Source organism: Lissotriton vulgaris, chromosome 7 (genome assembly GCF_964263255.1).
Source record: "Lissotriton vulgaris chromosome 7, aLisVul1.2, whole genome shotgun sequence".
In the NCBI taxonomy this organism is placed as follows: Eukaryota; Metazoa; Chordata; class Amphibia; order Caudata; family Salamandridae; genus Lissotriton; species Lissotriton vulgaris.
Window position 1 is genome coordinate 1,039,200,652 of NC_141695.1, and position 25,951 is coordinate 1,039,226,602.

General features: G+C 45.1%; 1 protein-coding gene across 6 annotated transcripts in view; it reads left to right on the forward strand.

Annotated features, from left to right (window-relative positions):
- LOC147702888 (uncharacterized) overlaps positions 1-25,951 on the forward strand; it is a 353,529-nt gene that overhangs the window by 299,326 nt on the left and 28,252 nt on the right. For 4 of the 6 annotated variants that reach the window (XM_086931471.1, XM_086931472.1, XM_086931470.1 and 1 more), the window contains 4 exons: positions 930-956; positions 1,722-1,775; positions 6,452-6,538; positions 16,454-16,531. In XM_086931471.1, coding sequence (XP_086787597.1) covers positions 930-956; positions 1,722-1,775; positions 6,452-6,538; positions 16,454-16,531 — 246 coding nt within the window. The remainder of the gene's footprint in view (positions 1-929; positions 957-1,721; positions 1,776-6,451; positions 6,539-16,453; positions 16,532-25,951) is intronic. The other 2 variants (XM_086931475.1, XM_086931474.1) reach the window with 1 other exon arrangement.

The following is a 25,951-nucleotide window of genomic DNA, read 5'->3' on the forward strand; positions in this document are numbered from 1 at the left end:
TTCATAGCTTAAGGAAATAAGAACAATTTTAGCCATTTCATCAGCCTGCCAATGCTAGATCAGTTGGCTTTTCCAATACTTGATCAATATTGATTTGTTTTTGTGTGTTTATTTTGCACATGCACTTTCTAAGATGGGTGTTCCTACATTCGTATTGGAGTCTTGCCTAGGCGCCCATTTATGAAAGCTCACCCACTTTCAATGTCTTGGGGCGAGGACCTGAATATCCAGCACTGCCTATGCGGGTAGACATTTAGGATCCTTTCTCCACCACCTGCAATGAGAGTGACATTTTCAGTGGTCATTTTCCTTTAGCAACAAGGACTTTTGTTTAGCCCATTTCCTGCAATATTGTGCCATTGTGTGCCCATTTGTGGTGGCCCTGTAAGACCAGTAGTTGTCAAGATATAGGACCTGTCATAAATGGCGGGGGCCCAAATTTCCCCCAGGCTAAACCAGATATAATGTTCTAGCTTCAGACACCATCCTGTTTGGGAAGGAAGGGGGCCATGACACCCTGCCAAAACAAATCCAGGGTTTTGATTTAATATTTTATATCCGAGTGATTGCGACAGCTCTGATGGAATTTGCCCTGCACTCATGCACCCAGCCCTTCTGTTTGCCCCACCACAGCAACAGATGGAGCAGCTATTCCATGATGTTTTGCTGTGCACTGTCTCGCAGAGGAGTCAACTCAAACTTTTAGTATCCGTGGCTACGTGGTACACCTTATTATTTTTTTTGTTTTTAACATAATAGAGAGCAAGGCACATATTTCGAGTCCAGGCTCAACATTTACACTTAAATCATGTACAAACCAGTCCCTCAGCAAACTGGGGCAAGTGAAGAGACCTGCTTTCTGGGTGTAATTTTCTAACTGGTACAGTGTGTAACTAAGGTGATATCCTTTTTTCTTTTCTTGACCTCAGGGGAAACAAGGTGAACCAGGATTAGATGTGAGTACTCCATACGTTTGTTATCCTCATTTTATGTTAAGGACAACATTAATGCACGAAATACACAAATATATTAGTGAAACTCTTCTTTCATTAGCCCTTTTACAGAAAAAAAGTGCTCCCATAGGCTTATGATTTCACAAGGGTGATGCTTTATGAGTTTAAGGTGCTCTCAAACGTTGCCGAGAGTATACCTAGTAACCTACGATAGTTGCATGTTTTGAGGCATACTCTTTGTGAATTTGCACTTCTCAAAATACAGAGGCATTTCAGCATACGCAATGTACATATTGCACAATTGTGCACAGGAAATAGCAATATGTTCAGGCAGTGCCACTTTTTTTCTTCAAGGGGTAAATATTTACTGCCTCTGCAGAAAACCCTTCCCGTGCTCCACAAACAATGTTGCGGGTCTTGAAAACCAGAATCCACTCTGGTATGTAGTAGAAAGACCAGAAGACCAGTTGCAAATGGTTTGTGGAAGATCTAGTTGCAGGCATATGACTTTCGGTATCTGACGAACTGCTATGGAGAACATTACGGTTGATCCTGGCTGTGTCATGGGATCCGTCTTGTTGTAGGATTTGCAAATAATCTAGTGTGCACCATCACTGGGGCTAGCCCAGTAAAACATTGAGATGCATGAATGAGTTTAATAGATTGCTGGTGTTTTAGTAAAAATACACATTTTTGGGACATCGTGATATTATGATTTATTGATTGATTTATTTACTGCTCTTGAACCTATCAAAATCTCTTCAACAGGGATTCCCAGGTCTCAGAGGGGAAAAAGGAGACCGTGGACAAGGAGGAGAAAAGGTTGAATTATAAATTTATTTACGTAGGGAAATAGGAAAATGATTTCTCATTTAACGTTGTTATAACTGCTTTGCAGTAACACATTTAAAGATGGATTATAAATGATCATGTTATAGAATCTGTTGATGGGTGGTTTATGCTTAGTTCCTTGATTACTCCTATTATTTTTTACTAAAAATGAGTTGTGATACCTTTTGTGATCTTAATGCCTAAAGTCTTTATCTATGTCTGCTTTCTAATAACATCTGGAGACATATCAGACCTTGAAGGTCAATAAAAAGAGGGAAGTGTTAGGAAGAGTTAATCTTGTGTATTACCTTACACCGCTACAACTGTTTTTGAACTTGTGAATTATGAACCCATAGGTCCAGTATATTATTTTATTTTTTTTAACTTTTTTTAATTGTTTTTTTTCCCCCTTTCATCCCGTGGTGGTGGGAAGAGGTAGATCATCAAAACCTACATCAAACAAGAACATATAGAAAAAAAAATTATATAGGCATCATGAGGAAATATCAATAAAAATTAATTAATTAATTTGCAACCCATTTTTCAAATGGTGCCCAGTTCTTAGAGGCGATTAGGCGTCTTCTCTTTCCTCTAAAAGGCTGTACTGAAGTCTCGAGTTTATACCAAGCCAGCATCCTGGCTTTCCAATGACAAAAAGTAGGAGGTTCAGGATTAATCGAAAGCGAAGTAACACACAGTCTAATCATTGCCATAGATATAAAAAGAAAAGCTTGTAAATGTCTTGTTTTTTCCGGAGCCGTAGAGTATTCATAGCCGGTAATTACCATTTCGGCAGTTATTTTAACAGAAGTTTGAGTAATCTGCATGAGAAAAGTTTCAATTTGATAAAAAAAAATAGATAACTCCGGACAACTGAAAAACATATGAACAGAATCTGTAGAAGGAAATTTACATCTGGCCCCGAATGACCCTTTACCCTCACGAACCACCCCCCATTTAACAAGTTTTGCCGGTGTATAATAAAGATTAAACTTAGACATATAGCTTTGAGATCGAAGGGTGCCTGATACCAAAACCGATCTGGCTAATACAAGTGGGTATTTTAGGTCAATAATAGGTACTCCAAATTTTGTCGCCCATTTGTCATTCTGATAATTAAGGTCGTCAGGAAGTTGGGATAAAAAAGTTAGATATAAATTGCCAATTTTCATTTTCCTTCTGATAGATTCTACTATGGTTGAGTTAGCGTTACACACACGCCGCTGAACCCATAGTGTTCCCCCATTTTCAGATTACCGATGACCCTGAGACAGCCTAGATAAGCAGAATTTTTTTTTAGATCCATATATATATCTAAGGGGTCATCGAATAAAAAGAGAGCTATGATATAGAGTAAGGCACAAAAGAAATATTACTATCGTATGTTACTCAATCAGAAAACATTTGCCTAAGATTATATTGAGTCCAGAAACTCCTTAGCAACAATCTCCGGCATGAAAAACCTTGTCTGGCCTTTAAAAAGAACTTTCAGTTTTGCTGGAAAAAGCAAAAAAACCTGAGCCCCCTTAGCCTGGAATAGAGGAATCTGTTGCCGGAGGTGCCAGCGACGAGTAACCGTCTCTGAACAAAAATCTGGACGCACAAAAAATTGACATCCCTTGGCAAATCGTTTCTTATTAGGTCTAGCAAGGTCAAATATACGTTCACGGGCAAGGAAATTATTAAAGCAGATCAAGATGGCACGAGGACAGATGTTTTTTGCAGCGGTGGATTGTTTTCTACTGTTTAACGGAAAGCGATGTGCTCTTTGGATCTCAAGGTTCCAGTCCCACTGAGTAACCTCGGGAAAGGCTTCAGAGAAAAGCTCCACTATAAACCGCCGTGGATCGTCACCTTCTTTATTTTCCTCTATCCCCAGAACGCGGAGATTATTCCTTCTTGCGCGGTTTTCAAGATCAGTAAGCTTCCAGAGAATGTCCTTGCGTTGTTCTTTGACCTCCGTAGCTAGTTCTTTCTGAGTAGCAGCAGCATCTTCCAAAGCAGAAATCCTTTCTTCTGCTTCGGCAACCCTAGTGGTGGTCTCGGTACATGTTTTAATAACCCGTCTTAAGGAATTCTGCATTTTGCGACAGGCCCCCTATGGTCGCATATTTTCTTGTTTGGTTGCCTCCCTATGCATAAGGATAGTTTGATAGATTGTTACTAATGAAACCTCTCCGGGAGCCTCTGGCATGAGTAGAACAGTACCTTCGCCGGTTTTCTGCGAATTTAGATCAGATTGATCAGTAGAGAGGCTGTTGAGGGAGTCCTGCAGATTAGACATAAATGATGGCTTAGTGCTGGAGGCTTTGCGAACAGTATTGGTATTCAAATCTTTCAGTGACTGATTAACACGCCAGTCTGCGGAGTCACTGTCATAGTCAGACCACTGCAACTCTGGACAATCAGCGTCTTCCTCCCCGGATGCAGAGTGATCGGAGACTGAATAAAAGTTCTCATTAGAGTCGCTAACCTCAGACCCCCAGGTATCATGAGAAGACGCTGTAGGTAACTCCTGTGTAACTGCTATATGATTAGTAACAGATTGGACTCCATTATCCAGCATGCACTGGGGTGGTAGGGTTTTGACATGCAAATGGCTCTAGAATAGCAGCAGTAACAGAGACTGATTCTGTAGTTGGGGTAATACCATTAGCAAGGACAGGCGGCTCAGAGAGAGGGGGGGGGGGGTCATTGGAGATATGCTGTGAGATGAGGGGCAAAGAAACCACGGTACTCACCCCCCCCCCTTGTAGCAAGTCCTGCAGCTGTCGGATTTTCCTCTTGCACAGCAGCGATAGGTCCAGCGTCAGTGATGAGATTTTTCCCCTTTCCTCCATGTTTGTTAAACATTGCTGGCAATGTTTTGTCCTTAATGACATTACCCACAGGAGTCAATGAAATGGGTTTGTCAGTAGTGCGGGTCTTTTGCGTCACTGCAGGATTTGCTGTTGCAGCGTTCTTCGGGTCGGTCTCCTGTTGACCGCGACCCGTGCTGCGAGATTTCAAGGCAGCAGCTGCCGCTTTAGCCTTTGGAGGCATTTTCGGCGTGTCAGTGATAACGTGGAGCGTTATCGAACAGAGGAACCAGTAACCCGTGGAAAAGAGGGAGGATCAGCGCTGACCGGTGAAAGCAGGTAAGAGACTGCAGGAACGCTAGAGGAATGATACTGGGGGTCGCCCGGAGGAGACGGGTTAGAAAAAAGTTGAAATGCCGCTGTGAATGAGTCGGTAATCCGTCAAGTAGATAATGGCCTTTGAAACGATATTCTCCTCTCACGGCAGGAACGAAAGGCTCATAGAGGGTCCGCTAAGGCTCAGCGGTGAAAACGCCAACTCACTCGGCTGAGAGCACGGCCGCCATCTTGCTCTCGTAAATGGGAAGGGCTAGGTCCAGTATTTTTAATGCATTGCTTAGGACCTGTTTCAGGGAATGAGCATGCAAGTATAAGTGATTAAACAAGATTTGAGCTTTACATAGTGCAAAAGAATATACCTCTTGTAGCTTTACAGAAGGGCCAGCCTTATGACCCTTGTAGTCCACGTCTTCCATCTCGGTACAGGACAGAATAGGTCCAATCCTGCAGGGACCTTCCCGGAGAACAGGTTCAGTCCTCTTCTGATTTTCCCCAGGTCCAGCAGTTTTCAGAAGTGGGTCCCAGTGGGTTGGAACGACTGCTGACCACGTCCTAAACAATGGGATAAAGGTTTCTTGGTCCAAACCTACGCACCTGGGGCATTTTCAAGATAGCAAAGGTATTGGGCCACACTAAACATGTGCTCTTAGGGCTGTGTGGGGGGAGTGTACTTTGCTCACTCTAGTGTCCTCCCACACCAACAATAAAATTCAATTTGGACCAAATACTGTACCAGCACTAAACCCAGAGACAGAAGTCTGGAAGAAAAGAAGTAGGGATTTCAGCAACCAGACAGTGGATACACAAGTATCATTTTCGCATCAAGTTTTCCTTCCTTTTATGTGCGCCGCCAGTGTTATATGTAAAACCCAACAGACCTGTCAAGTAGGATTTCACACTGTAATGTCAGAAAAGATGCTCACAGCATCCACCCGGTGACGTTTATCAGGTTCAGAGGAGGCATTTCTTCCCATTCTAGTCAGCCTATTATTTGTTCCTTGGAGGCACTTTGCACCTTTTTCACACCTATTCACTGGCTGGCAGAAGTGGGGGATGAAATGCAAATTTAGCCTCCAGGAACTTAGGTAGTGAAACAGTAACTTTCTTAATATTTATAGGAAATCCGATTTCAGCATTGAATTGGATTCATAATAACAATTGAAAACTTATGTTAACTTCTTTTTTTCTAGCTAGTCCTATTCCTGAGATATAGTATTAGAATTTTTAATCTGTACTACATGGGACAGCTAGACCTGCCACAGTGAAAAATAGTTTTTGAGTGCTAGTCACTGTAAGGACATGCTAACATTACATTTCTATCTGTCCCACTTTTAAATACCATGTACCCTGCCATGTGGACTGCAGGTCCTACATATGGGTGCCTTATTAATATATAAAAAAGACATTTTGACCTGTTTGATGCAGATTTTATACTGCTTCATGTTTTACACTGTCACTTTAGTGAATACTATGGAGTTTTGTGAAGGGATTAATGTTACCCCTTATCTCACTGACTTTTTGCATCCACAGGGTGAAAGGGGAATGCCAGGAAGAAAAGGAGTGAAAGGTGTCAAAGGAGAGCCCGGGCCCCCTGGCTTAGATCAACCTTGTCCAGTGGTACGTTCTGTTTTTTACAGAGTAACATCTACTGTCAATATGTACTTCTAGGTTTCTCTACAAAATGAAGATTTTTCTACCATGATAAAAACTGTCAAGGGGGTCCTTTCATGGAAGACAGTTCAAAGGCAAAGTCCTTTATTATTGCCTCAAAAGCAGAGAAAAGATATTTAGAGTGAATTATAAACTTTGTGGCGGGATTTTGCTGCTGGGGAATGAGCTGGGTGTTGGGAGCATAGCTATAGATGGTTTATTAGCTGCCTGAGGGACCAAATGAACTATGATTTTGCTATATTTTTACTACCCAACCCACGGTCAGGAGGCTATTTTTCCTTTTTTGTTTGTTTATTTTTTGGGACTATAGCCCACGGCACCTTGCTATGACATTACTGGGTGTCCCAGGTGCTCACAATGCCTCTGGAGGCTCATGACGGCACTGATGTGCTTAGGTGAACTCATTAAGGAGAGCAGCAAGAGTGTGGGAAGAGGCACTTGATAAAAAGGGTAGACTAGCACCCTATGGGCTGCATGGAGTAGAGGGAGGAAAACCAGAGGGGTCCTGTTCTGGAAGTACTGCACCCTATCCACTTGATCCAGTGCCTAATGGAGGATTATGGTGCTGCTTTGCCCCTGTGTCACATAATGGGAAGAGAATCGAGCCGCTGCAACCAGTAGCTGAGCTTATTGCAAACAGAAGCTGATTATTAATAATGTATGATATTGCATTGATTTGCAATATGGATTGTGATAGTTTGTTAGTCCATATTGATGTCTGTATGACATAGGTTTTTACTGTAGGATCCACATGTTACATAAATGTGCCCAGGAAGGGTTGGGGGAGGCGCCCCAATAATATTCATTGTTTCTGATACAGATTATATTTATTTATATATTTATATTTGGGTACACCAATTGAGTGGTGTTACAAAGTTGCCTTGCAGCACCCTGATGAGTATAGAGCCAAATTGAGATTGCCCACGCTAGCATGCACTTTGGAAAGCATTGAATTGGGAGCATGCGTCATGGTTAGGTCTGTAGGCTTGTTAGCTGTGGTTACAAGCAGAACTTGTATTCATGGCTCAGCTGAGAAGTAGAGTTGGTGTGTGGACATTGGTGTGGCCTTGCTTAAACTTTTGCTGACGTTTCATACTCATGAATGAAATCCGTTAGATTATTAATATGGAAAGTAAAGGGTGTAATGGGGTGCCCAAGTGGATCAATATTCATTCGTATTTAACGCGAACCGGTGCAAGTGATACATTTCAGGGACACATTTGGATAAACATGGGTGTTACAGTTGGAAGAAAAAGTGTGGGGTGGGTCCCATACTTTTTCTGATTTTTAGGTTATTTGCCATAATGTGCTTATATGGATCTGTGATTGTGCAAATTTTGTACTTTGTTGGATGGCAGATTTATAACTTATTGTATCCTTCAACAAATTATTCTGTGCTACCTGCCTGGGGTTTCCATAAATAATTTACAATTCATTAGTGTAGTGGGTGGCACCAGGAAAGTATCCTCTCTCTTACAAGTCTCTAATATGAGTGCCTGTTACCCTCCAGAAACATTAACTGTATGAATCCCTGCCGTAACCTGGCTTGTCCCAGGAGTGGACCAGTTAATGCGTACTTCTGAAATGTGGTTGCAATGTCCTTTCTGGGATGAAAGAGTGGCTCTTGTAGCAGAGTTCCTAGACTGGACATTGATTAAGGGAGTAGCATTGTGGTTAATGGGGGTGTTGCTGATGAAAAAGAAAAATAAGCAACAACTTAATATTTTTTGAACAGGGAATAGATCCTGCTAAAGGTTGTATGGCAATGTGGAGGAAAGACTCCTGGCTCCAGCTCAGAAACTGTGGACACTGGGTAGGTGGTGATGGTTCTGGATGGAAAGATAGGTTGATTAGGAGCACCAGCAGCTCCAGTTTCAAATGAAGGTCCTGGACAAGAGTGCCTTGATTTTCAGGACAAAGAGACTGATGTGAGGCCACCATAGATAAGATACTTTTGATGTGCTTTACTGTATATGACAAACGTGCATTATGTAGAAGGGTAGGCAGAATTTGCGGAGTAAAAGTTACCTAAAAACTCAACAAGATTCCACTGAGTTCCGCGAGCTGTGGAATTCCAGTCTGTGGAATTCCAGTTGCACTGATTTTTGTGCCTGGAGCTTGTTGCGCACCTTAAAATCAGGCAAATGGCACCACACATCACGCAAGAGGGCGCTGCTTCGTTCTGTAACTCGAGTAGCTTTTCTGCTCGGGGGGGCAGGTTTCGCAATGCGAGTGGCAACTTTCTCAATGTGAGTGGTAGCGATCTGCCAGGACCTACCGCGTTGAGATTTCTCTTCTGTAGGCAACATAATGTTGGAAAGAGCACACACGAAAAATTCCATTACGCAGCGGTTGGTGGTGTTTTTGCCAAAGGCAGCGCTCCAAGCGGAGTGGGAAAAACTCTACCAGTGGAGTGGAGTTTACCGCCCACCCCTGCTCTTGTCCTGTCAGTCCACTCCATCTTCTTCAGGGGCGGATCATCTGATAAGTCAGAGGAGCATCACCCCATTGGTCTGTAAGCAGTTGAAAAAGGAAAAATAGTACAGTCTGGAGCACTGCTATACTCTCCGGTAATGCCTATAGAATGGACCCTTTGGTTGGCACCCTGCAGAGATAAAGGGGTTGTTCGAGCGTCACAAACACTGAACGTACTAACGGCGGGAGATCTATTTCAGGATGATGCGGTTAAACCTTGGGAGGGGGTGAAGGGCTCGGCAGAACTTAACACTCAGCTGCAAAAATTGAGTGCGAGGGCTCTACGAGAGGTGCTGGGGGATGACCCACAGGAACCCCCAGAGGTGCTGGAATTGTCTTACATTATTATAACTAAATCGCCTTGCAAGATAGTCTCTAACATATACAAATTGACAATGTCTCACAGAGCGAATCACTATACGAAAGCTCGGCTGGCCTGGCAATGAGATATACAACTTGTTATAGATGATTCTATGTGGTTCTATTGTTGTACTAGTACACAACGTATATCATTACATGACAGACGGGGCGTGACTTCGGCGCAAAGCGGAATGGCTGCCTGTTGAGGGATCTCCGCTCGCCGGCAACTTCATCCTATAATACCATCCTTCTACAGTGCCCCCACACGCCGAAAAACTGTTGTGAACTGTGGCCTGAAGGACGAAGAACACAACGGAGGCGACAGAGCCGGTAAAATAGAGTGATTACCGTCGTATTGAGACCTGGAGTTCAGTGCGGCGCCTGGGAGAATATGGCGGCGGCGCGGCACTAACTGCTTGGATCGCGGGTCGGGGCGCTCTGGATGAGCACCTGTGCTGGAACATTTAGCTGAGGACTTGGGGCCTTTGCCGAAAGTGGACATCCTCTGAGGTGGCTGGAGCTGAGGGTGACGCCGGGAGAGGCCGTGAGGACACACGCTAAAACGGGGCATGTGCGGAACGAGAGCTGAGGACGTCGATGCTGGCGTGCTGCTGGAATCAGCGTGAGTGGCCGAATGCAGCCTCTCTGAGATGGCGCGAGTGACCGTAGCTGGGCCGCAACGCAAAAGGGAGAAAAGAAGTTGGCTGTTGGGTGCGGAGCTGGATGTGACCAGACAGGGTAAGAAGTGTGACTGGTCGGGCTGAGCCTGGGCGGCTGGGTGGAGCGGCCGGTGCTGGGTGCCATATTGGTGGTGCGCGGTGGGGGTCGGGCTGCTGGGCGGCGAGAGGTGCGGGCCTGAGATTGCAGGTGCGGGGGCCCGGGGCTGGGTCGGGGTTGCCTCCTGGATGCTGGGATGCTCCGTTTGTGGACACTGGGGCCCCCACTGAGCTAGTTTGCTGGCTGGGGGGTCCGGGTGGACAAGGGGGGTTGCTTGGCTGAAAGGGGGGATGCCGGCTCTGCCTGGGGGCGCCGTGCGCTTGGCGATGTCTGGTCCTCTGTCGAGGCGCAGAGGATAGCTCCACAGCACGCACAAGACCTGTGGCATCTCTGAGCCGAGTGACTGAGATGGCGTTTTTCGCGGATTGAGGCGGCACGTGCAGATATCATCTACACCAAACAATCTTGGAATACACTATACGGAAGAGACTTGGGAATTGCGGCAGTGACATTGCAAGCTGTGGTTGCTAATAAGTTGGCCGGGCGTGCGACTGGAGGTACATTTGTGGATACTGCAGCTGAAAGATCGCCATGGGGAAATCTGGGCCTAAACAGGTTTGAAAACAAGTGTAGCACCCGTGCAGCAGATGGCATGAGTGTCCAGGGAGACCCGGGAGGTGCTCAGGGGTCAGAGGAGAGCGTGTCGGACAACAACAGGTCTATTTTGTTGGAACTCCAAGCTCGCATGAAAACAATAGACAGTAAGATAGATGCGCTGGCGACTGGGTTGGACATGGTCAAAAAGAAGGTTGAAAAACATGAGCATAGGCTGGATGTCCTTGAGAACCGAGTCTCAGACACACATGATGCGCAGGCCGAATCCAGAACACAGATTCTGCAGATGGATAAAATCTTGGAAGTCATAAGCACAAAAAATGAGGACTTGGAAGCGCACTCTAGACGCAACAACCTACGTATCTTAGGCCTTTCAGAGACCATGCCCATATCCAAAATGGAGACATTTGTGGAGGAACTACTGCGTGAATTGTTTGGACCAGTGCTTTCCACCGTGATGATAGTGGAACGTGCAAACCGCTCGCTGAGGCCTAGGCCGGGTGCAGCGCCCCGCCCGATCATAGCGCGTCTTCTGAACTACGCCGACAGAGATGCAGTGTTGCATGAGGCGAGAACTACAGACCCGGTGATGTATAAAGGTGACAAGTTATCCTTCTTCCCAGACTACACGCCGGGAGCTCAGGTGGCAAGGAAGGAGTTTTTGCCGGTAAAGAAACTGTTGAGAGAGGCCTCTGTCCCCTATGCCATGTTTTGTCGGGCTAAATTGAAAATTACACATGAGGAGCAAGCACATTTCTTCACGGATGCGAATTCAGCGTTGAAATTTACCAAGCAAATATGCGAGGGCAGGTAGGCGCAGCACACGCAGACACCACTGCTTGGGGATTCTGAACTGAACGACACAGACTAGGAAGACAGAGCTGCCCCGTCCAGGAAGTTGGATCAGCGCTGCAGCAGCGGTGACATCTAAGGCAGTCAGGACGTACTACATTCACTATCTACTGGGTTGAGGTGATGGCGGTGATCGCTGGGATCCAGTGGACACTGAACACTTTTTAGTTCAAGGATGATGCTAATGACTACTCGCCATGTCCTGTTGACGCGTGGCGGGTGAGAGGTGGATTGATAGACCGGCGGCCGCACTAAGGTGCGGATTCTTGCTGCTGACCCGCTTCCCCTAGAGGGTGCTCCCCAAATGCTGGGATTGTATGGAGTTCAATATAAGTCATTGGGAGGGTAGTGGGCTTTCTTCTCGACCTGATTGGGAGGTTGGAGTGGGTGGAGGGGGGGGGGGGGGGGCTTGGGAGAAGGGGGTTTTTGTATTTTTTGATTTTTCTGTTTCACATCATGCTTTTTCACTGGTACGAAGATGCACGCAAAGCGGATGGATGGTTGATAAGTGTGCTGCGCCGTTATATGGGATGCTCCTCTGTGACTAGACGCATTAGTCTTGGTAATAGTTGTCTGAGATAATATGGCTGACAAGTGTAGAATGCTGACTTGGAATGTCAGGGGCCTGAACTCGCCTAAAAAAGTGAGACAAGTGATAGCGTATTTGAACCGCCACATGATACACGTGGCTCTGCTACAGGAGACACATTTAACTAAGTATACCGATGGAAGCGTGGCCTGCAGATGGGCGGGCTTTCGACTAGCCGCTTCGTATTCTTCCTACGCCAGGGGTGTTCTGATACTGATCAAGAGGGGGATGGACTTTTAACCCCTGCATACGTATGCGGATGATGAGGGAAGATGCATTATGGTCTGTGGTAAATTGCGTGGACAACTGATCACCATGGTGCATATGTATGGTCCCATTGTGGATGACACGACTTGTGTGACTCGCATATGTGGAGTACTGAGAGAATGGCCGGAGACCCCTGTACTTTGGGAAGGTGATCTGAATACGTATTTGAATGCAGACTTAGACAAGTCTAATCCTTTATCCCACCGTACTCCCAATGTGGCCAAGACATTGACTTGTGTAATGGAAGAATTTGGGCTGAGAGATGTGTGGCGAGTGAGGAACCAGCAAGTGAGGGCAGGTACACATACAACACCCGCACACGATAGCTGGTCGAGGCTAGACTACTGGTTGGTGGGAACGGAGGTGATGGACTGGGTGGCGGGGATTGCTCCGCTGGCCCGCACATTGTCAGATCATAGCCCAGTTCAGCTATACTTGCTTTTCCCAACAGAGGGATGTCCGCCGTTCACATGGCGCCTGCGCTCTGAGGCCTTACTAGACCCTGTATATGAAGCAACAGTAAGAGAAGCTATTGTACATTATTTTGAGCTGAACAAGGGTACAGTTGCGGAAGCTGACACACTATGGGAGGCCTTTAAGGTCACGATAAGGGGAGTTTGCATCAGCACAGCGACAGGTATATTAAAAGATATATGTACCCAGCTGAGGAACACTGAGGCTGCACTGCACGAGCTGGAACGCAAGTATGAGGCAGAACCTAGAGCAGACACATTAGCTGAGTTGCAGAAGTTGCTCAAAAATTTTGAGGAATTGGCTGACACGGAAGTAAAATACATTTCGCCGAGACACACAGCTAGACGCTATGGGGTGGGGGGACGGCCAGGGCGAGCCCTAGCGCTTAAGATCAAAACGCGTATTAAACAGCCGCGAGTAGATCGAATTGTTGATGAGCTGGGCGGTGAACATCTTGATCAGGGGGACATATTGGAACAATTTCGGAGCTGTTACGCGGACCTGTATAAGTCCCGTGGGCAGGTGCCGGAGGAAGAATTTGAGGGCTATTTAGAAGACATTTCGTGTGCCTGGCTCTCTGATGTTCACAGAGAATACTTATGTCTGTCGATAGACAAACAAGATGTGAAGAGTGCGATTGCGGCACTGGCTAACGGTAAAGCACCTGGGCCGGATGGACTAATGGTTGAGTTTTATAAAAAAATATGCAGATCTCTTGGCGCCGCATCTTCTTGAAATGTATGCGGAACCTCACGAGTCCGGAGAGCTACCCCTATCTTTGAGAGAGGCGCTGATGATTACGTTGCTCAAAAAAGACAAGCCACCGGACAGATGCGACTCGTGTCGTGCGCTGTCTCATCTTAATATAGACACTAAGATTCTGGCCAAGATTTTTGGCGACTAGACTCCAGCCATTGATGCAGAAATTACTTTTGCCAGATCAGTCGGGTTTCATACCTGAACGATCCACGTCTTATAACCTGCAGACGATCTTCTCGATGTTTCATGTTCTTGAGCCAACATTGCAAGAGGCGGCAGTGTTCTTAGACGCAGCCAGAGCATTCGACTCAGTTGAGTGGCGATATCTACAGTATGTCTTGCGGCGTATGGGATTCCCACCAATGTTTTTGCAGTGGATAGCAGTGCTGTATTCCAGACCGAGCGCGCGGGTACGCATAGGGGGGGTCTTACGTCGGACTCTTTCCCGATAGGGAGAGGCACGCGTCAGGGTTGTCCCCTGTCGCTGCTAATATTTGCGCTGATATTAGAACAGCTGGCGTGTGTGATCATACAGCGTCAATGGGAGGCAGCACTTAACTTTAACCTCTGGCCGGTGGCTATATCACTCTATGCAGATGATATGGTCCTCTTTGTTTGTGAACCATCTCGATATCTGGTGCAATTGCTCAGGGAATATGTACGTTTCGGTCATCTGTCGAGGCTTTATATAAATTGGGATAAATCTTTTGTAATACCACTGACCACGACGACCGCCTGTCCGGATTTGGAGTACCCTCTGGTATGGTCCACAGACCCGGTTAAATACTTAGGGGTATGGGTGCATAGAGACCCGAAGGTAGTGCTCAGAGAAAACTACGGTAGAGCGTTCTCGTCGATAGAGAGCCAGGTGGAGACTTGGATAGCGCTACCGCTGTCGTTGGCGAACCGAATTGCCCTGATAAAGATGGTGGCTTTGCCACGTTTTTAAAATTTATTTCTTAACATCCCAATAGTGCTCACATTGCAGTTTAAGACTGTAAGGAGTCAGTTGATCAGGCTAGCGTGGGGAGGCAGGCATGCAAGAAGGGACTTGCTTGTCTGTTATGCTGTGTACCACACGCTAGAGAAGTAACTGGCAAGTTTGTGCGTCTGGCCCTGCTGATGGCAGCTCGGAGAGTGGCGATTACGTGGGGGGTAGATGCAGGCCTAAGATTGAATGATGGATCGAAGACCTGGTCTATTGCAGAGATAATCTGGTGGCATATGCCAAGGATTTACCCGAGAGTTCGAGGCCCAGGGACATTTGGGAGCCGCTGAGGATGTATCTACTCAGTCAAGGGGCATCGGATGATGCTAGTGAAGAGTGCAGAGGGGTGCACAGATCGCTGTGTAGGGTCTAGCTAGCAGCTGGTGCGAGGTAGTATGACTCGGAGCAGTACGCTGTAAATGATGTGAAACGCGTAATTTTTGTTTTTTTCTGTTTGGGAGGTCCTCCTTGTTTTTTTGGGGAGTATTGTATGTATATTGAAAGTAATTTGTGTTCTGGTAAGACTGGGATTCTGCACTAGATGGACTATGTATCTTACGATGCTTGATGTTATGAGCAGACTTAATGTACAAGTGATACTGGAGAATATTGACTTTGTACTTGCCCTCTGGGTTGTTGGCTCACAAGCTGTGCATACTACTGTACAATGACATGCTGCCACCCACCTGGGTTGTAGGCGAAAAACTGTGTTGGAATTAGAATTTTCTTCAATAAAAAGGTTTTTTTTTATTAAGAAAAAAGAAAAAGAAAATAACACAACGTTATCATTTTAGTTTTCCGTCATGGCTCAGCTGGTATGGGGCAGGCTGGCTATCACAGGAACAGGGGAAGAAGGGATGGGTACTCTCTTAAGTGTGCATGACTGTTTGGCCGGCCGTTTTGGACCACCAAACAGTCATGCACACTTTGCATGTTCTCGTTCTCCACCGGCTGTATTGCACAGCCTTGGTGGAGAGCATGCACTGCATCCCAGTCCCTCTCTGAGGCGTCGAACCACGGAGCTCAAGCCAATCTGTAACGCACCATCATGATTGGCTAGGTGAGTCTGGGAGGCCGTGTGCTTCGTGGTTCATGATCCTGGGGTCGACTGAAGAGCCGAAGAGGACCGAAAGGCACCGACCAGCCTGCAGGTAAGTGTTTTTTTAAATGTATTTTCTTTCATTTATCCCACCTCCCCACCCTCCCCACCACCTCAGTTTAGTTGTGGCTGCCACTGCATTCAATTCGACTGTATCACACAAGGATGCAAGCGGCCTCATATGCCTGGACCTAGCATATGTCCCTTTCAACATGGGTGATGAAATTCTGTCCTGATGTCAAGAAATGCTTGAATATGGAGTTTAAGTGTAGGGTGGGCGGGTTACCGTTCCTGGTTTGGGTCGACTGCTCAATTTAGGGCAGACTATGTAATGCATGGTGTTATGTTAAAATGGAAATAAAGTTTCTTTTAAAAAAGGAACTGTTTGAATGTGGTGTTATAACACATTGATAACAAAACTTTATAAAAGAGAGTATCTTAATATGCTGGTTGTTTACAAATAAATTGAATATTTGTTGCACTTTATGTTCACTTTCATTAGAGCAAAAATGTTCCTGCTAGGGGGCATACTAATGTACTGTAACCATCTAAAGATTACTGCTCTCTCCAAAGTATGACATATCTAACAGACACTGTAGAGCGAGAGTATATCAGTTGCTATATATATTTTTCATACCCACCAACAAATAGTTCATTTTCAAACAGGGCAAATGTGACTTTAAAAGACGCAAAGTGGAGCCGAGTTCTCCAGGCCACAAAGGGGCTATTGACCCCTGTCCTCTGGTATAGTATTTCTGTTCAATGTCCCTTGCTTGCATGATTTTGCAGTGGTTTTCTCTGTGCAGTGGTTTCATTTTCGATACAATGGCATTGTTTTCTGGACGATGTATTAACTACTATACATTCAAAAATAATTAAATATATTTAGGTCTGTCATTAGCCAAGACCTTTTGGTTTTATTAATATTATATGTATAATATTCTTACTTATATGGACTGTCAGTCAGGCTTCTTCATCCATTGGTCTGTAATTGTGATATTCACATTATTTACCACCCACTACAGCATAAGCATGGTGCAAGGGTCAACCCACTTCAGCCATTGGCTAATTTCACCGTAAGTGCCTGCAGTCAGTCGTTCCACAAGGAGCCCGCACAAACTAGTTCCCTTTGGTACCAGTGAATACTATGGCAATCTGTGCTTTTTGATACCAAATATATTTTTACATGTAGACAAATCAGTGTTTCTTGTCTAGCTTTGTACGTCTAGAGAGTCCTTTGTAGATTTAAGTTTAAGCTCTGCTACAAATTGTGTTTACAACATCACAAACATTAATCGTAGCATACAACATATTTGAATTCAATGAGCGCTAAATGAGTCTTACACTACAGTGTTATCTTTGTTGAGGGAGTTCCCTGTGACAACACCATTACTTTATCATCGCCTTTCCTCTGTTGAATTTTTACTAAAATGGCTGTGGCCTTTATCCTAGCAGTACAGAAAGAATGGCAAGGCAGAAACCAGCAAGCTGGGAGTTGCTGGTCTGTATTGAATCAGTAGAGGCACTAGGAAAAAGAAGGACCAGAGCTAGGATTTTAGAACCCTTCAATCCAAAGGAGAAACAAGTTGCTTTGCTATGAGTAACAACTCTGCACTGTCTTATGTATAACTGAAATTGCAGTACATGTCATGATGAAGCAAGGTGGTCCGAGCCATACGATGTGGCTTTGGTAACTCACAAAACTCTGTGAGCCATAGAATGCTGCCCGAACCCTATTGCTATCAAATTCAAATTCAAAATTCGGTTCATTCGTTTTTCATTTTTGAATTACAAAACCATAAAAGCACATCATACGTTTCTCTTCCATTGTTCATGGCACCAAGATTCAGTTCAGGACGACCATGAATGAACCTAGTGGAAATCATTCATCTCGATTCCCTGGGGCAACAATCACACCAGAAAAATAGTGCATCCCCTATCAAACAACCCCCAATTGTACTCCTCAATAAGCCATGCAAAGCCTCCTAAAAAGGTCCCTAAAAGGATTAATAGAAGTGGAATTCCATGCTGGTAGAGTGCCTTAGACAACATGAGAACCAAGCAGCCCCACTGACCCTTAATTTGCTCCCTCGTCCTATCCGACTCAGGAAAGTCACTGGGCATTACCCTGGATAAGTACTTGTCAATGAAGGACCACATCAAGAACTCTGCAAAAGGTGCACTTTACTCCCTAAAACACCTCAAGAAAATTAAACCTTTAATTCCCCAAGATGATCTCAAGACAATAGTACAATCCCTAGACCTTTCTAAACTGGACTATGGGAACGCCATCCTAAAAGGGTCACAAAAAGCTCACCTAGCCCCACTAAGGTCAGTCCTTAACATTGCAGCTCGACTCATAACTGGTGTAAGAAGATTTGAACACATCACACCAACCCTCAACTGGCTTCCCATGGAAGGTAGATGTATTTCCCAACTGACCTGCATCACACACAAGGCCCTTCACGCCCAATCCCCCAACTACCTAAACAGCAAACTGGTAAAAGCAGGAAAATCCAGGAATCTCAGAAGCACCAACTCAATTCTTCTCATTCCCCAGAAACTGAAAAAGAAAACGACCCAGTGCCTATCCTTCTCTGGTAACGTACCCAGAATGTGGAAAGCACTCCCTATTGACCTCCTTCTCTTACTTAAAAAAGGACCTGAAACTTCTTCTCCTCAACCAATACTTTACCGACCAATAACCTAATGGACTCCCCCCCCTCACTTTGACCTTCAAGAATGGTGGTTATCTGACTGTTTCAACCACCTGCATTTTTCTCCCCTCACTGTATTCATAAGTATTATGTCTTTGCTTATATCTTTATGCATCCTCATGTCTGGCGATGTAATGCAATTTTTATTTTATTTTATGTTTGTAAAGCGCTCTGATACCCACGGGTCTAGCTAGCGCTATATAATACTTTATAAATAAATAAAATTAATAAACCCTTGATGTCTAATAGGTACAGCCTCTGACTCATTGGCAGTAATAGGTGCCGCAAAGCATCTAAGATTACTACAAATTGTGACCAACCAGCTAGGACCAGCAGTAACACTGACCTGCTAGTGGGAAAAACCCATCTGTCAAGAAGAGATTCCAGAGATTAAGGTCCACAAGCATTTTAAACAGATCTATTTTAAATAGGGGTTCAAGAATGACCACAAGTGCCTGGACAGACTTACAGGTAGATTCATCAAGCTAAATTGCGCTCGCAAAGGGCCAGATTCTGAGAATCTGGCCCTTTGCGAGTGCAATTTTTGCAGTTGGGATTCATCATCCCAAATGCAAAAATCGCTATTTGCGAAATCGCCTATTTGCAAGGAATTGGATTTAAGGAATCTCTATTAGAGATTCCTTAAATGCAATTCATTAACCAATTTGAAATTGCGAATTTATAATATATTTGGTCGCTATTTACCACAAAGTCTGACTTTGTGGTAAATTGCGAAAATATAGAAAAAAGCACTTTAGTGCATTTTTCTCTGTTGCATGTTACACACACACATGTCCTTTGGACATGTGTGTGCGCAACACCTGTGTAAATTTGCATTTCAGGGGTGCTACAGGGTGTCCTTTGGACACCCCTGGCACCCTTGAAATCGCTATCTTATTTGCGATTAGCTAATTGCTAATCGCAAATAAGGAATGTGTAGGAATCGCAATTTATTTTGCGATTCCTACATGAATCCCGTTTTGCGAGTCTGTAATAGCGATTCCTTATGAATCGCTATTAAAGACTCGCAAAACGGGTCTTTGATGAATCTACCTTTTAGAGTTTCCACTCTAAGAGAAATTTCTCTATTTATAAAAACAATACTCAGCAGATATTCAGCACCATTCCAGCTTGGCAGACCTTTTCAATCGCTTTCATTCATTCTTTTGGTAAGGTTCAAAACTAAATATTGGACTATCATACATCCATAGCCAAGGTTTGGGTAGGCACAGGGTAACCCAGAGAGGGATGAATGGTCACTGGCAAAGCAGGATTCATTATTTTCACACGTTTGCATACACAGAGTTGGTTAGGCAGTAGGCGTGCCTCCATCTTTATTTAATGTTTAATGTTGTGTTTCAATTTCTGTGAAGTTTCATCTATTTTTCGGGGAGGATGTTAAACGTTAGAGTGACTCAGCTTACTGGCTTGATAACCAAGTTTACATGTTTCTTAAATGTGCCTCAGCAGAACGATTAGAGCTTATTAGTAGGTTTTCCCTGTTTTGTGGGTGTCCTTTTTTGGCAGACCTGCCGTAGTGAGTCTGTTTTAGAGGGCTGCCTTATCTACAGTGTTAACGTCCAATGCTAGGACTGTGCTAGTCGGTGCTCAACACTTTCTCTTCCACTTTACACAGGCAGCAGTTCCAAAGTTGTTGTTAGTTGATGGTGTTATGTCTAACATGTAAAATAATTATTTTGTCACCATAGAAAAAGATTATCTACTCACTCATCAAGTGGGCACAACAATGAATGTAGCCCGTTGGTAGGATTCAGATGTCTGAATAGTCTTTGTGTTTTTTTTACATGTAATGTAATGTAATGTATGTGGTCTTGTAAAGCGCACTGCTGCCCTGAGGCGTCGTGGCTTATACAGTTTAACCCCTTTTTTAGTGTTTACAGAGAATGTTTTGTGATACAAGAAGTGCAGGCCTGCCCATTCGTTTTGCATACGAGTGAAACAACAAATGGTTCTCCAGAATGTTGCCTGCAATAAATGGGGAGGAAATTCAATTGGCTGTTTGTACGTTTATTGATCATTAAGGTGCAAAAGTTGTAATTAAGTCCAAGACTAATGCTGCATTTATATTTCAATCTCCTATAAAGTATTGCTAAATTAGTTAAAATATTATAATAAAATTAGGACCCTGTTGAAATGTTATTTACAAAAGTCATTAAGTGTCATGCACTTTCATATTGGCTCAGGATCACCAATGGCCATATACCTGTAATGCTAAATGCAAAGCTCCTTTATAAGATCATGGAACTACAAGGTGACTTGGAATATCTTTTAATTGTATGGCAGTGGCACTTTATTCCTTAAAATACATGATCTAATAGAGACATCTAGCAGCAGATTCCTTAACTTAGAATTTCCTCCAGGCGCCAGACTGGATCCAGAGATTTTTTGGCAGTGCCTCATCCGTGCCGGGGAATGGCGTCCATGCCTCCGCCCTGACGTCGTCCACAGATATGACGTTAGTGGAGCCATATAAGTCCCTCTCGGCACGCTGAAGTCAGATTTCTTCTTTTCCATGCCTGCAGGGCAGATCCTGGAGAAGCGGTTCCTCTGGCCTGTTTCTTAGGCCTTACTGATGCCTTTTCGCATCTGGGAACAGTGTGCCGATGCCTTCAGGCTTTAAGTCGTGGGAGACCTGTACGTGGAAAATGTTGGCGACGGATCAACACGCGATTTGTATGTGGTGCTTTTGTGAGCACCACGACTCCGTGGAGTGCGACGCCTGTCGGAAGCTGAAGCCGAAGTCCCTTCGGGAACGTAGGAGGAAATTGTTGTCCTCCCGGATATCCCGTTCGGATGTCCAATAGTCGCTGCCCTCCATCTAGAGCTGAGGCTCCTGTTCGGGGCAGGTCATGGAGTTGTTCCCGAGGCCGTCGCTCGCCTTCCTCAGGTGAGCACAAGAAGAAGTCACGGAGACCGTCTGCCTCACGTAGTCGTGATGTCAGTGGCCGCTGCTCTCGATCTTTACCAGACATGGCCCCACAGCAGTCGACCCGCTTACCCACACTTCCTGGGGTTGGGGCGACTAGGACCTAAATGAAGCCTATTACTAGGCTTTGCACACCATATTTGGGTCGACCCCTCTCCCTGGCGCGCCTTTGGGCCCCACAGAGGCAGTAAGGACTCAGACTGGGAGCTCGCCGGTGGGTTCGCCCTTACTGCCAGTCAAGTACCCTGACTCACATTCTGGAGTCGCTGCGACATCGAGAGTCGGCCCGGTGGGGCTTCCCATTCAAATGTCTGGCCGCAGTCCACCTACGGCATCAGGGCACAGTCCTGTGGGGCTCCCTGCATTGACATCTTATGCGGCCGCAGCAGGGGACCTGTCCCTGAGCCGACACCGTCCCACACCGCAGTCTCCCATCACGGTGGATGTCGGGTCAACGCCGTCCCGACATCGGTCAATGGAGTCTCCTTTGGCGTTCGTCGACATCGATGCAGTGCAGTCTCAATATTGTTTGATGCCGAAGACGTCCTTTCCTCCTCCTTTACTGATGGTGGATGAGGCCCTGGGTATTCACCTCCCCCAGTGTTGCTTAGGCGTTCTTCGAAACATGTTGATGTGGAGCAATTGCAGGCCCTTGGCCCTCCTCGGGCTGCAGAGCCTGTGTCCTTTGTAGGACGTGTTAGCCTGCAACCGCCCTCTAATTATGATCTGCTGTCGCCACCTGGAAAGGCCACGGAGGATAGTGCAGCGATTGAACGAGTTGTTCGCAAAGCTGCTGACATATTACAGTTCCAGCCTCCTTCTGTCTCTGCCGTCCGATCCCTTGTTGGATCTGCCCCAAAAGGGCAACGCGGATGTCTTGCCGTTGCTGCCTTTCGGCGTGTCTTTGTACTACATTCTTGCAAGAGACCAGGACGAGGGCCTCCTCGGTGGACCCTGTGGAACATGCTGTCCCATATCGTTATCTCCCGACTCTAGGTGACCCAGCCGGTCTGTCCCTACACCCTAGGGCTCAAGGACTTGTCATCCAGTCAGCCTCCGCTTAGCTGCCATCATCTTCTCTTCTGATACTTTCACCCAGTAGGGAGTCTCGCTGGTTGGAGACATGTGGTAGACAAATGTTTGCGTCCGCATGCGTCTGCAAGCTCAGGCCTTCGGTCCTTAAACACACCCTGCGTGTTTGCACATGCTACGTTCGCCCTCTGGGACTAGGTGGAGTGCCTCCTTCCCTCTTTTCCAGAAGGCCCTCGGGCTGACATGACTCGGTTACTGCACGATGGTCGTGAGCTGGCAAAAATTTTTATTCGATCAGCCATGGACTCCATTGACTTTGTCAGTCGGGCTATGGCCAGGTCAGTTTCTCTGCATCGCCATGCTTGGCTGCGTGATGGCAGTTTTCCTGAGAATGTTTAGGAACATCTCTGAGATTTGCCCTTCTCTTTGACAGTCATGCCGACTAAGCATTCCATCATCTCATGTCAGGTTTCCCATGATTGACATTGTTTTAAATCAATTTTTGCAGACGTATTGTTTTGTTTGCATTGACTGCAGTATTGTCATTGCCTTTCTCTGGTGTCCGTCTCTGGGTTCAAGCTATTGACTGTACAGCTGGACAGCTGTTTCTGCCCTTATTTTCGTCTCCTCTGTCTAAGAGCCAGTCTCAAGAGGTGTTCCCTTGCTTTTTATAGGAATGTGACATACCCTATGTGGGGTATTCATTGGTTATTGTATAGCCATTCTATCTTGCCACAGGCAATGTTCTTGCTGGGTGCGGTATTTACAATGCCCCAGGTTCTGTTCTTCCTGGATGGTGTAGGTCCTTACTGAGGATGCTGCGAGGTCCTCTTAGGATTGTTAGCTTCTATCCCTCTAGGGACTTTCCTATAGTTCATGCTGTAGGTTTATCGCGATATGGTTTTTGCTTCTTTTTGCTTCTTTCTGTCCCCACTACTGTTGTGGGACTTCTCCACTGATAAGACCCACAAGGGGGGCGTAGCTCTCTTTGGAGCTAACATGTTTGTAATTTATCATTGGTCTGTAGTTCTCTCCTGCCTCTGAGGATGCAGACTTCTCCAGAGTATTGTTGGGTTTACGCTACGACTAGCTTGTCCCGGCATGTTCACGCCTTCATTTTCTTGCCTTAGCCTGTCTTTCAAGCGTTTTACTGTGTTTTCACCTTTTTTGCCTATGTTAGCTGTTTTAGCTGTAAGCCAGTGTCTCTTGTGAGCATTTTTTTCTGTTCCACTTCTGGAACAGTTTCTGTTCCACTTCTGGAACAGTTTCTGTTCCGCTTTCATTTCTGGCACGGTTTGTGGGTACACACTGGGTATGTTCATAGGCACTGGGTGGCCTGCAGGTCCAACTTGCGTCACAGCGTTGGCTACATTCTAATCTTTGTGGTATTGTCTGCTCTTTAATCTCTGGTGTTAGGTAGTGCTTATGTGCTGGGTATTCCCTCTTCTCATTGCCAGGCAGGGGCTCAGGTCCCTCTACTCATGGCCTCTGCCAATGTTATCCTTAGAAGTCTCTCTGTTCAGAGATGATCATTGTCATTTATACAGTGTCTGTTTGTGGTTATGTACACATATTTCTGAATATATCTGTATGTGATTTACTGTGTTTTGACATATTTTATGTCCCGCAATGGTTCACATCAGTGCCCTAGGTTCCTTTTGCGTGGGCTGCTGTATTTGTCTTGGGCATGCTCTTCAAGTTTTCCTTGTAGTTCTCTTTATTAAAAAAAAATGTGCATATATATATATATATATATATATATATATATATATATATGTATATATATATATATGTGCAAATTTATATATATATATATATATATATATATATATATATATATATGTGTGTGTGTATATATACATATCATAATATGTATACTGACTGCAGGAGAGAACTCATACTATGTTTTTCAGTGTTGCAGTATCTTGGGTTTCTAAGGCCCAGATTTGGTATCTCTCTCTTTCTTTTCTCCTTTCTCTCTATTTTGAGAGTGAGCCTTATGTTTGTGTCCGGCTTCTGCCGGTATCCTTTGACTAATGTACTTTGATGCATGGTTTGTCAATATGACTACCTGGTAATACGTTCTGTGTTGTTCTGCTGAGCATATATGCTTTTGATGCTACATTTCATGAGCTTTTACGTGTGTGGTGTGGCTTCCACGGTCCACACGATCTGCATATGTGTATCCCTATTATCCACATACATGTATCTCCTTGTAGTCATGGTTTAGTATATCTCTACATGGGTGGCATCTGTCTCTCTACATGTCATTCTTGGCATCCACTGTTATGCATGCTCATTTTGTACACTCAGGCTCTGTCATGCTTTTTTGTCTTTTCTCTGGGACTTTAATTTTTTTTGGCAAATCCATGGGATCCTGCACACAGTTCTGCTTCTTATTCGTGTTACAGATACTTATGGATTTTCTTTCATTGAGCATTGGCTGTTCTGGTTTCTGTACTTTACTTTTGTCCCTTACTGGAAGATGAAAGTCTTGTACCGTCCTGTGACGGACTGTGGTGACATTGCCTTTACTTGTTCATGCTCCTTTTCCAGAGCTTAATGGGTCTAGTGTCAGCCACACCTGCACTTGCTGTTTCCACCTGTTTTAGTCAATCTTATTGATGTATTAGTTCTCTTTGGAACTTGGTGGGGTTCAGTCGCAGACCCTCCTTCAATGGGGTATGGTTTTGGTATCTATTCTAAGTTAAGGAATCTGCGGCTAGATGTCTCCATTAGATGAACAAGTTACTTACCTTTGGTAACGATGTATCTAATAGAGACACAGTTTAGCCGCAGATTGCTTAATGCCCACCCTTCCTCCCCGCTCTAAAGGACCTTTTTAGCCTGGGTTCTTCCCACTGGTCCTTTATGTTTGTTCGTCTCTTCACATCTTTCCCAGGTAAGGATGTCTTATTCTGTTTTACCTGTTGCTTCTCCACCCATTCTCGCAGCTGGGTGGTGGGCTCCTATGTCCATCCATGCTCTTGCACCCTGTTTTTTATCAATTGTGGAGAGTGGTCATGTCCTTCATCTCTTCCTCCCCCCCTGAGACTTTTTCTCCATTAGTTTGGGGGGGTCTGTTTGACTATGCTACAGTCAATTGGTCATATTTGGTGCCTATGGTGACACATTCTTTGTTGTTGCAGAGATGTTGCCAATTGCCATAACTTCACGTCATTACAGTCTTGTTGTCCATTGCAATGACATTCATGTGGTTGCAGAGTGCTTGTCACTTACCATATACCATTGCTGTTTTGCCTCATAGGAGGGTATGGGTCTTCGCTTCTGCGAGACTGTTTCTATGGGCGAGTACTCTGCTCTCTCCCTTCAGTTCCTTACAGTAGGACAGTTTTGCTCTACAATGCATTGTGAGGTTTCTCATCATTTTATTATTTATTGTCGTTGTTTCAAAGATTTTTTTTTTCGCAGACTGTTCCCGCACTCACAGTTTTAATAGTGGCTCCG